General features: G+C 32.3%; 1 protein-coding gene across 2 annotated transcripts in view; it reads left to right on the forward strand.

The window, feature by feature from the left end:
* The first annotated feature begins 545 nt into the window (after positions 1–545).
* The window catches only part of LOC106127757 (uncharacterized), a 52,005-nt gene continuing 38,866 nt past the window's right edge, over positions 546–13,684 (forward strand). For both annotated transcript variants that reach the window (XM_013325989.1, XM_013325990.1), the window contains exons 1-2: positions 546–832; positions 7,284–7,746. In XM_013325989.1, the coding sequence (XP_013181443.1) occupies positions 751–832; positions 7,284–7,746 (545 nt within the window). In that variant the 5' untranslated portion in view covers positions 546–750. The remainder of the gene's footprint in view (positions 833–7,283; positions 7,747–13,684) is intronic.

Consider the following 13,684-nt stretch of genomic DNA (forward strand, 5'->3'; position numbering starts at 1 on the left):
GAATTCATATTTACGAGTTCACTACAGCTGGTTACAGATCTAATAACCAAACAAATCTATCGATAAGTTATACTATTCATGAGTTACAACACTATACATCTCAGTTTGGATATTTTAAAGAGTAAAGCAACGTCTAATTTAGTTAAACTGATCTATTTAATTGTATATAGCAGTAGGTGAACGTGTTTTAAATAACAAAATTCTTACCTTAATTATAATACGAGTCTCACGACTATTAAGCACGTAACTGGCGCCTAATGAGTTGATTCCCAATGGTTCTGACTTCAATAGCCGATGCATTCTTGAGAACTGTATTGAATCTTGAATGAAAATAATTAACTACCTTTGAATTTTAAAGACTTAACACGGTCACATTTCGTAGCTTCGTAGTTTTAGCTTCTACGTAATAGTTACAAAATAAATTAATGGTAATTATTAGTTATGAATTCGATCGATGTAATACGTATTTTCCAAATCTAGGCTCTACGAAATGCTACGGAATGCATCACTGCCTATTGGTAATTCAGTATCACGCGAGCTTTCGTGGAAAGCGGACGTATCGTGCATTATTCGCGAACGCACGTAATCACGCTCGCAGACGTTCTACCTTTAATCCAATTTATATTAACAATGACAAGTCAACGACCTGATTAATTTAAATGGGACATGTTTTAGTAATTATGTGGTCGATTGTTTTTCCTGTGTAATGTTTTGGTGGAAAATGATTAAGGAGGAGGTGAATTCGGAAAAATGTTGAAGGAATCCTGCGTATGCACGCACATTGGATTTCTTTTGTTGACGTTTTATGTTATTGCTGTTAATGGATATATAGGTAAATAATTTATTTTATTTTACGGTTTTTAGTGCTAAAGATTATGCGTTATTGCATATGAGTTGTCTTGTCTTTAACACCTGTATAAAATATACTTCTCATATTTCTTATTCTCTTAAAAAAAAGAAATGTCATTTTCATGCACTGTTAAAGAATTAAATTCGCTTCCCACTTAAGATCGATTATCCTACAGTCTAATTTAATAGAAATGAGTTTATATTTACACATTTCACTGGCTGATAATGTTATTTATTGTCTATGGGTTTATTTTGGAAAGTTTATAATGTTTAAATTGATTAAACTTACGTACGTTTTTGATGAGTTTATGATTACAGTCTTATAAAGTTAAAATTGTTTTTGACAACTTTGTTATAATTTCTAATTTCCATTGAATTCGACTATCAAGCTATCACTGTATTGGCTATAATTTGGTTTTATAACAACTTTATCTAATTGCAAATTTTGCGTCAATCGAAATATTTCCGAAATGGGTCGGAAATTAACGTCCTCCACTACGTTGCTGTTTCGACAATGGAACACTCGATTATATTTACATAATACTTCCAAACAGGTGAATTCCTAATTACGTTACGGCGAATGGAGATTCAGTAAGAATGATACGATTGTCAGTTTAATTTAGTTGAATTATCATTCGAATGTATTAACCAGTTTTAATTTATTAGTATTCAATTGTACGGCGCTGTGGAGATGAAATTGTATCTCTATAAATAATTGTTAGTAATTTTATACGCTATGACCTCTTTATTGCATTCGATTCGTAAGTTACAGACATATGTTGTAATCTTTGTTTAATGGAAGATGTTACAAGACGTACTTGACTATAATTAAAAAAAATGAAATTTTAACGTCTTTAAGTAACTCAATACCAAACTCAGAGTCATCTAATAGTAATTTTAACTTTTAATGTAGATTCCACTTAATAAATCTGTCCTAAAGGAAGCCTGAATTAACAACTCAGAGATTGACTGTTAATATACGTGTTTAAGTAGACGAGTTCTTGATTGGAGACCACGGATCGGCAAACGTAGCGTACGACGTCCTCAGACTCGGTGGAGCGATGATCTTCGCAGGGTAGCTGGGAAGAGCTGGATGACAGTTGGCGAAGATCGTGCTCAGTGGCGTGCCATGGGAGAGGCGTCCAGCAGTGGACGAATATAGGATGATGATGATGATACGTGTTTTTAAATTGCGAATATGATTTTATGTGATTTAAGTTTTATTAATTATCGAATATTATTTATTAAGAATTATACACGACAAAATATTCATACAAACAATCATATATAAACATAACATTGTATTATAAATTTGAGAAAAAATAAATAAAAACGTGCAAATGTGCTTTGCTATTTTTCTGAGGGTTGCATTTTTACAATGGCGTCCAAACGGACATACGGAGTGACATTTTGCTATTAGATTGTAATACAAGTTGGGGAACTCTCCGCATTGTTACGAAATTTTAATAGTTAAGCAACAGATGCGTTGGTGTAATCTCCACCTGATTATTTGTAACTCTATAGGAAACTATTTTAATAATCAGTCTGTCAAGTTTGAAGACTAATTTTACGAGTATTTAATTGTTGTAATCGTGAATTTAAACGTAATTATTTAATAATTTTGTATTATAATTTCCTAGCTGTTTTAAAGTACTTTATTGGTAGTCTATGCGTTCATCCAGATTATGCTCTACATCTATGCCAAATTTCATAAAGATCTGTTAAGCCATTTTGGAGATATCTTCTAACAAAACTTCAATCCATCCATCCAATCATTCGCATTTAAAATAATCATCTTGTTGCGAAATATTGTTTAATATATTATACACATTAGTAATAAATTATATCTTATACAGCGTGTTGTTTTATCGATACACACATCTGCTTATAAAATATTCAAATTGTATCTCATTCCGAGCATATTGCGTGTATTCTAACGTTAAATTGGAAACCTCTATGCGAGATTTTTAACTGAAATATAAGTTGTGTAAATAATCAACGAGCGTCGGTGGCTCAGTGGTCAAGAACTTGACTTGCAATCTGCAGGTCCTGGGTTCGAATCCCGCCATGTACCAATGTGTTTTTCGATTTCCGATTTACATATGTACATTTATCCGACGTTCTTACGGTGAAGGAAAACATCGTGATGCAACCTGCACATATCTGAGAAGAAATTCAAAGATATGCGTGAAGACAACCAACCGGCACTTGGCCAGCGTGGTTGACTATGGCCTAATCACCCTTAACTTAGGGTAGGCTCCGAGCCCCTCGGTGGGGACGTATAGTGAGCTGATGATGAAATAATCAACTGAAAATACCAAAATCACCCACTATGTCGTCACTCTTATCAGACTTATGACGCAAACTTTTAAGACAATCATACCAAAGAATACATACTCGTATATTTGTAAAAATTATATTAAAGACTAGCTGTCGCCCGCGACTCCGTCCGCGTGGATATATATAAAACTTAATTAGTGTAGCCCACACATGCATCCATCCACATCACATCCATCTAAAAATTCCTTATTTATAATATTAGTAAGTTAAACATATAGCAGCTCTTCAATGCATAAATTCGAAAAAAAAGAATAAATAGTATCCTATGTCCTTCTCCTGGCTCTAAGCTACCTCCTCACCAATTTTCAGCCATATCAGTAAAGTCGTTCTTGAGTTATAAATAGTGTAACTAACACGACTTTCTTTTATATATATAGAAGATATATAGAATAGATAGATGTATGATTCATCTATATTTGTATTTGTTGTTTAATTTAAATAACCTTTTGGTTAGTAAGCTAATACACTGGAATACATTTTTATTACGAAAGTGCAATATTGAGGCTAACATTCTATAAAATATTCCGACATTTTTAAAACTTTCAACTTGAAATACGACCATGATAAAACATTTCGCAGGATATTTTTGCAAGCGTGTCGTGTTACTATCTAGCGTGCAGTTTCCCAACGCCGCGACAACAGAACAGACATAAATATACATATAAAGTGTTTGTATATCAGTCGTTTCATTGCAGACTGCGGAGCTATGAGCGATCGCCTCTAGCTACCACAGACAACTAAGTATAATGGATGTTGCTTCAAAAATTTCCACTGAGATTTTCTTTTTTCAATTCTATGTAGACGGACTGGTTGGAGATTTTAAAGTTATAAGTTTTTACAATATTAATCATTATAAAAGCGCCATTAATGGCGACAAATCTTACTATAATAAATATTATAAATGCAAATGTATAGATGGATGGATAAAATTTTTCAAACTTTCGTGAGACATTATACTAAACTGATATATAAACACGGCTAAACATTCACGTATATTCGTCCGGTGGCGGCACCGACTAGTTTCCTGATGCTCCCCTATGTGCTCGAAACTAGTCGGTGCCGGCACCGGACGAATATACGTGAGTGTTTAGCCGTGTTTATATATTAGTTTAGATGGATGGATGTCTGTTAGAAGGTATCTCCAGTACGGCTGCATGTATCACGATGACATTTGGCATAGATGTAAAACATAGTCTGCAATAACACATAGGCTAATTATTTTTTTTTAATTCCACGCTGACAGAGTCGTGGGCTACAGCTAGTACTCAATATTTAAAGCTGTTAGTACTTTTACTAAGTAATTTCCGATTTTGTGTTAAAAATAATCTAATACCGTTTATTTATTTTAGGTTAAAATTATTAAAACTATCGAATGACGAAAGTATAAATAGGCAACGAAATTTAAATTAAATATTTACAAAGGAATAAGGGAATTGAGTGTTCATTTCGTGTAATAACTCCCCCAAAAGTCTTGATTTTATTAACCAGCTTCAAACTGTTTCCATCGAATTCTCATTCCTGTCACGTTTGGGTAACTAATAACTCTCTAGTTAATCGTGAGTTTCCACTGTCGAAACTTCTGCACAGATATATTTTGTCTCAGTATTTTCAATGGAAAAGAGAGAGATGACAATATTAAGCAGGCAAAATTTACAAATGGGACTAGCGAGAGGGAAAGAGACCGTATTACTATCATTTATTCTTTTGTTTTTGCAAAATTTCAAATAGTATTTATGACGATGAAGGAAAAGAAAAATAATAAATTGTTTATTTTGTTATTTTCCATGACGTCTAAACATTGTGTGGGTGGAAAGAATCTATGTTAAGTGTTTCAGGTAACGTGCCAAATGGAAATTTATGAAATCGATCAAAACACATATTAAAATACATTATTCTTTCTTACTAATGTACCTATGATTTATATGTTTGACTCACTTATCGTGGGTTTCTGAGAACGAAAATTTTGTACAAAACGTATCGAAATCCGTGTCAATTATCTTTGATGAAACAGAGATAACAATCTTCTTACTAAAATTATAAATGCGAATGTTTAGATGGATGGATGGATGTTTGTTTGAAGATATCTCCGGTACGGCTTAACGAATCTCGCTGAAATTGGACATAGTTGTAGAACATTGTCTGAAGGAACACATAGGCTACTTATTATGGTGTTTTTTTAAATCCCCGCGTACCATAGTAATTTTTAAACGGGGATTTTGGTCTTAGAAACCCATGGTTACTGACACACATAGCTAAAAATAGCTTTAGTAGTCCATAACTACAGATTTCTTTTCAAACGTTAAACACGATGATTCGTTTTTGAAACATCTTGTTTATAACATTTAAATGGATGTTTTTTTTTATTTATGCAGTCATCCCGAACTTTAAGCTTAACAAAAGGAGCGATTTGTCGCTATTTCATATTGTATGATGAAGACGAGTGCCTCGGGATGTGCACAAAGCCCCTAAAATATCAAGCAAATCTATTTCGTCCCTTTTGATAAACTTACTTAATCTAAATTCTACTTTAATCCGTTATTACAAAGTTTAATTTCCTATAATAAATTATCTTTGCTAATATTCTCGATTAGTAACAGCCAGTGTAATTTGAACTCTAATTTTCTATGCGTCTTTCACTTTTTTGTTAGGAATAGTTTACTATTTGCAAAAGAGCAAAGATCAATAATCGTTGGCGGATGAATGCTTTTTTGGATGGCTGCCATGGTAACGTTGATTTGGATTTGGAATGCAACGGGGTCAGAATGAGCGAGTAAGGCTTATTAAAAATTTCATAGACATGAAAGGGATGCAATGATGAAGGGGTGAAAATGCACCGTCCGTTTGGTCAAAATTATATTAGTTTACACTTTTATACGACTAACGAATCCTCGTGGCCGAGGGAAAAACGCGATACACTAAAATAAAAATCCAGAATTTGATTAATTTAGTTATCTTATATCTTTAAATGAGCAATTCTTGTATATACATATAATTGGAATCTCGGAATCGACTCCAACGATTTTCATAAAATTTAGTATATAGGGGGTTTCGTGGGCGATAAATCGATCTACCTAGGAATCATTTTTAGAAAATGTCATTTTATTCGTGTTTTATCGATAATCAACTTAAACATAAACTTATCTTCTTCTATTAGTAACATCCAAAAATATTATTCATATTTCATCATTTTATTAGTAATTCGTACTTAAATATAATTTCCAAGAAACACAATTAAAAAAAAATACCGAGCAAAGCTCGGTCATCCAGGTACTATGTTTTATATGATTTTATAGTCGAATTTAAAATTAGTCAAATGAGAGAAAGCACTTCAGTTTAGCTTTTGACATTGATTGGATATAAAAAGCTCTCGTTCATTAAAATACGTCAATAATCATAAAGCACGAATTTGTATCGTTACTTTTATTGCCATTAACAGATTTATGAAAATAAAATCCACTAGACTGTTCTATTTATAATATGAAGATATTTATATCTGCAAACTATAACTCGAGGGGTAATATATCTAAGCGTAGTTTTTACCTTACTAATATTATAAATGTGAATATTTAGATGTATGGATGGATCTCGCTGATATTTGCCTTATATGTAGAACATAGTCTAGAAGAACACACAGGCTACTTTTTTTTAATTCCGGTCGAACAGAGTCGCGGGCTTACATGATCGTTATGTCTTCAAATCGAATAGTTAAATCTAGCCAAAAATCATACAAATAAAAAATGTAACTGTACATTCTTTATCTCTCTCTCTCTCTCTCAAGGTGCCTCTCCATTTAATGGAGGTTGGCCGTCAGCTCAGTGAACTTTCGCCGATCTTGTGCCAAGCGAAATAAATGTTCCACATTCTTTATAAAGAACAATAAACAACTTTTTAAATTAAAAAGAAAAACAAAATAAGTAGCCTAATGTGTTCTTCCAGGTTGTATGCCAAATTTCATCGAGAATCGTTCAGCCGTTCTGGAGATACCTTCAAACAAACATCTATTCATCCCATCCATCTAAACATTCGTATTTATAATATTAGTAAGATATAGTAGAGCATAGATCATTCATTAAATGTTTTATTTCTTGTTTCAGAAATAGTTGAAGAACAGAGATGTCACAATAGTAAAATTCGATTAACATGTCGGGATTTGGACGCCCACATCGCTGTATTAGAAGCTTGGTACACATCAATACAAGATTACCAAGCAAACTCGAATGTAACTCGAACGGAAGATATAAAAACAGAGAACGATACAGAATTAGATAAAGTTTATGTGTACTCAAGTCCGATGCATAATGGTGTTTACGAATTAGTTAATAGTACTGTAACTGATAATATTACGGATTTTGGTAACAATAGTTTGAGTGATATTACAAACGAAGTTTATGGTTTAAATGATACTGCGGAAGTGTTAATGGCGTTTTTTAACGCGAGTGAAATGTGCAGTGTACTTACTTATTCAAAGAGATATTCCAATTTGGATGTCAGTAAGGAGAGACGAGATCCCATCGTTAAAGGGTCTGCTGTAAATTTACAAATACCTTTAGGAAATCGGTAAGTTGATAAATTTCTTCTTCAATGTTGCAGTCTTTTCAGAATGGTGGCCATCAAGTATCAGTGACCCGTTTTACAAAAAAAAAATAAAAAAAATAATTATACAAATAGAAAGTTAACGTCATATATTGTTTATACTTATAATTAACGGCATTGACTTTATGACTTTATGAGGAATAAAGCTGACTAAATAATTATTATGGATTTTCTTGAGATCGGTCATTTAGTTACAAAATATTTGTTCAATATTTTGCATCTCCCGTAAATTTCACGGGTATTTTACGACATACAATCCTGTTCAAAAATAATTTAATTTCGTGTATTAATCAAACCGTATCTTTAATTAAACGGGTAAAATATACTTCCCAACAGGACTTCATAACCTCTCGAAGATTACTTTTGAATATTTCATAATAACGCTTTGTTACGTGCAAAGTTTAACATTTGGACGAAAAGAGGATTTTTTTTTCATTCATTAATTCATAAGATTTAAATTGAGAATGTTTTTTTACTTATTTATAGGTTAAATTAATCAGTAGCTTATCGCAGAGTGAATAGAGATTCCTTAGTGATATAGCGTGAAAAATCTACACTAAGGACGAGTTAAATAACCACTAAACTTATCCGAGTGGGGCAGTAAAACATTTGTACGATAGATTTAGAAATAGCTATGAAAAATTATTGCTCGCTCCCCTTTTACATTTCCACGGCTAGATCATTTTATTTGTGACAAACAAACCTCTATTTTTTTATTATCCAAGTTGATTATGACTATGGTGTCAACACTCCACATTTCTGAACGAAAGAAACGAAAATAGTCGTAGTAAACTATGTACATACTCGTATATGAGTATCATGTTTTTATGTTGATACTAGTAAAGGAATTTAGTATATTTTTCGATTATAGATAACTCATATTTTTAATATTAAAGATATATATATATATATATATATATATATAAAGCACTTTGTTTTTATATATATATATATATATATATATATATGTATATAATTGGAATCTCGGAATCGGCTCCAACGATTTTCATAAAATTTAGTATATAAGGGGTTTCGGGGGCGATAAATCGATCTAGCTAGGAATCATTTTTATAAAATGTCATTTTATTCGTGTTTTATCGATAATCAACTTAAACATAAACTTAACTTTTTCTATCGGTAAGATCGAAAAATATTATTCATATTTCATCATTTTATTAGTAAGTAATTCGTACTTAAATATAATTTCCAAAAAACACAATTTAAAAAATACCGAGCAAAACTCGGTCATTCAGGTACTCATACTAATATTATAAATGCAAATATTTGAATTGGTTGTTTGTTGGATGTTTTTTTGAAGGTATCTCCGGAACGGCTCAATGGATTTTGATTAAATTTGACACACATATAAAATTTACTCTGAAAGAACACATAGCCTACTTATTAGGTTTTTGTTAATACCGCGCGGACGGTGTCGCGGGCGGCAACTATCAAATAATAAAGTTCAAAAATGTGGTACAAATTTCTTAATAAAAACATCTGACGAGTACGTACTAATACAGAATGCAACAAAACTAGCTTTTAATTAAACAAAAGCAACTTAAAGTTATTCCAAAGCTGACTAAAATATCTTCACATACACCAACAGCACCATATTAAGCAAGTTTCACAATTGTTTAGTTGAAAAATATTTTGGTACGCGTGTATTTGAGATTCCACAATAGTTAAGTTGAAAGTAGGGCATCGTATGTTCCAACTCAATCAACACTTTGGTATTTCCTATAAGAACATTTAATTAAAGCGTAATTGTGTTGAACTTACATTTTTATTTTACTTACATCGAGTGATCGATATTTACAAGTTGCCAGTGTCTAAACATGGATCTATTTTTAAATTGATTTATAAAAAAAACGTTATAAATAGATAAGACATTATAAGCACAATCTTACTTCTTGCCAACTAATGATGACAATACTGATGGATGCTTGTTAGAAGGTATCTCCAGAACGACTGCATGTCCTAGATGTAGAACATATAGGTTACTAATTAAGTTTTTTTTTTTAATTTCGCGCTGATGGTGTCGATGACGACAGCTAGTCAAACTATGAAGCAGGAGTGCTAACATTACGAACCATTCCATCGAATTTTAATTGAGACTATATTTGCGTTGAACAGAGTAAATATTAAAATAGGTTTTAAGGATGCCGATAGCTATTAATAACTTTCGTAACAACGGCTGTAACTTGATACGGATGAATGCTGCCCATTACGAGGTTGTGTTAACGCGTAACAAAGGATTAGTCGACTATGATTTTTTACCAGCTGTCGCAAGCGACTCCGTTCGCGCGGATTAAAAAAAAACTTAATGAGTAGCCTATGTGTACTTTCAGACTATGTTCTACATCTATGTTAATTTTCAACCAGATATATTCAGCCGTCCTTCAGACACCTTCACACATTCATCCATCCATCTAGACATTTGCATTTATAATGTTAGCACGAATGGTTACTTAGGCAGATGAGAGCAACTTTAATGACAAATATTAAATTGTACACAGCAATAACATCAGTTTTTTTTGTTTTTAAAACCCAAATACATCATTAATATTCCAGTTCAAAATTTTACGGTATTTATCAACTGCCTTTAACAAATTAAATACAACTCATAACAACTCGGTACAATTCAATTAGTAAAGAGGTTCATTGTAGCAACAACACGTCTTCTAATCAATCTTTAATTGCCGCACTGGAGTAGGTTTAGGGTTACCACTGCCACATATCCGTCGTTATTACGTGTGTGGAACACAATATGCAATATGGAACACAATCTACATTTTCTTAGTGTGTTTTCTAAGACCTTGTCACCCCTAATTTAACGTTCCGAGCTATGAGAGTGGGAAAAATATAAGAGAATAAATATTTAGTTTAACTTCATTCACTTGGACAAAGTTTATTCTGAGAGAAATCGCCGAATACCGTTTTCTTTTTCACCGTCTCCTAAGGTGTCAAAGGTCGTCGTTCTAGTTTTATTGAAATTGGTAACCCTGTGTCATATCATTTCTCTTCGCCAGATACGATGCACTGGCACGGAATTAATTATTCATTGTTTGTTAACTTAATTTATATGCTAATGACTTTGAATAGCTTCGTGTATTTGAACAATTATGTCACAAGTACCAATACTCTATTCCAATGCTATTAGCCCTTTGTATTTATCAAAATATTTCTCAGTTAACCTTTGCTCATATCATTTTATATTGGCTAACTAACTTCTATTTAATCCATATCTAAAATTAATACATATTTAAACTAAGACATAAGCTAATAATAAGCTTGTTTCTAGCTAAAATTTTCACAATTTACTTTACCTTTTGTCATGGTTTAGATAAAAATATTAATTTCCCTTAATTTGAAGTCTCTACATTTTAAGGATTTCTTTCCATTTGTCTTACGCTTTAATGTAAAACTACATTTTAAATTAATTGAATATGTTAACTGATATTTACAGACATCCAGTCAAGTCGTATTGTTCCGTTCGACCGCAAACTTGTGGTTAAATCGAGCCTTTGTTGACCTCTGTGTGTTTGGTCATCGAGTCTATATTACGTTGTAGTTTGAGAAATACTATTGTTTTGTTGTTTCCTGTGCAATAAATTATCGTTAAGTAAATAATTATTGCATATCTGTTTTAGTCAGGGGTCACATAAAAGTATAAATTTTCAAATTTAACAGACATTTTATAGCTGGTAGATGTCGAATTTTGTAGCGCTAGCTATACATATATCATATTAATATGAACTAAGCAAGAAAGGAGTGTGTTAAAATATGACGGATTATCGATATTGATATTATTTAATAAAAACAGTATATGATGTCATGACTCAAGCAAATAAACAAATGAGTTTGATTAACTTAAGATTTTTATGTATGATGAAAACTTTCTATTATAATCTTGGTGAGAGTTCGTTTGTGTTTTGAGAAGCAGCGACGGTAAATTAGTTGCGCTCTTTGAACTTCGCCGCGGTCTGTTATTTAATTGGTTCAATATGAGCGCCGGCATCAACGAGAAGCAGATCGATAGTGTTCTAAGTTTGGACATATTGAATGCTCACTGCTATCAATTGATATTAATTATCTTGACTTTATTATTTATAACTTTATTAGTAACTTTAAATACCATTTACTATATATACTATTACTATGGATACTAAGAGACGCCTCGAGGTATTCGAAATGTGGTATTCCAAGTCAGCGGCCAACCTTCAAGACTGAAGAGGCACTAGAAGAAGAAATACCATTTGCCATTCAGCAATCAAGGAAATACATAAACGGACTGTAGCATATCTTTCGTAGTTTTAAAACCTACTTATCATAAAGCACAATGCCTTAAGTAACTTAATCTATTTTCAAGTTAGAATTAGAAATGACAAATAGTTATATGATAGAGTCGAAAATGGATAAGCAAGAAACATCTATAAGCGAGAGTCATTACCCGGTGTCGACGGACATCTTACATAACCTCTACAAGCTAGAAAAATAAGTTAGAATCAAATCCTGACTACCTTCTCGAAATGTCTAGATAGATAATAAACTGAATCTTAATCTGAAGCGAAGTAAAAGTTATGATTTAGATTTAGCTAAACGCATTCAATAGTGAAAGCAAACAAGTTCGTGTTTTGTTGACGTATCGGTTTCTATTCTCGTACATTTTCACTTAAAGATTATTGGAATCAATATCGTGTTATAACAGCACAAAAACTGTGAGCTTTTACCAAAACATCTTGCGTTTACTGCATTCTTGGGCGTTTTGATTTCAATTGTATTTTACTTTTTTTTTTGTTACGATTTTGATACTATCCAGTTGCCTTTTATGTTTTGTGTTTTTTTATATCTAAATCTCTTTTACGCACGTTCAGAAACACAATGAAATGTTCACAATCGCTATTCCATTCTTTTTAAACGCAACAAAGCAAACTTCGTACGTATAGTTTTTAACTTTCGAACGCAATAGCATTGCAACAAAAAAGTAACCAAGACAAACAAAGATAAAATGAAGAATATAAAAAGAAAGATGGATATTGTTTTGATAATTTAGGACAATTACAAGGAAGTTAATTTGCTGTTTTGTTTTTTGCGCTGCTTTAATAATCGCTGGCACATTTTTAACAGATACCTAAGTAGACCTTCTACTACTCGTAGACGTGTATGAAGAAAGTTGATTTTAAAGCCTAGGGTTAGCACCGAAAAGATACTAGAGGATTGAAACGATATTTTACCTTCGACAATAACATATCAATAAAGAATTCGTACCGGGAATTTATTGCGTTACATACGTAACTTGTGAATAACTAACGCAATTATAGTAGTATGAAAATACAGATTTACTAAAAAAATATTTTTCCTTTCCATCCGACACGAAAACCTAATTGGCTTCGAATGCTCGAAATAATTAGAGCAATCAAGGTAAAATCCAACTAATGGAACTCTCATAAAAACTACGATTCATTTTAATTAAGGAAAGTCGGATTGAATGGCAACTCGACCGACCTTGGCCTCATAAACCATAAAACTTATGTTGGTCTAGATGGCATCAAAAAATTGAAACAAACTTTTAGTATATCAAACTCTACTTACTCCATCCCTTCTTACTTACTCCCTAACTATAGAAATACTTGTACAAAAATGTTTAATTGTCATAATTTGTACTTTTTAAGACAGTTTCATTATTATTGATTTCATATCTTAACCTGGGCAAAGATTTATATGACGCCCTCATTTTTTCCATGCCTGGTTCTCATAGAACTGTGGCGCCCTGGGCGGTTGAGCGCCCTTCCCTGACTCCGGCCCTGGCGACGCTCGATAACATTCGTGTTATATTGTACTCCTATCAAAATATAAGTGTATCTTTTTTCCTTTTCTTACATTTGAGTCAATACAATATCTG

This window comes from Papilio xuthus, unplaced genomic scaffold (assembly GCF_000836235.2).
Source record: "Papilio xuthus unplaced genomic scaffold, Pxut_1.1 DF824655.1, whole genome shotgun sequence".
Lineage (NCBI taxonomy): Eukaryota > Metazoa > Arthropoda > Insecta > Lepidoptera > Papilionidae > Papilio > Papilio xuthus.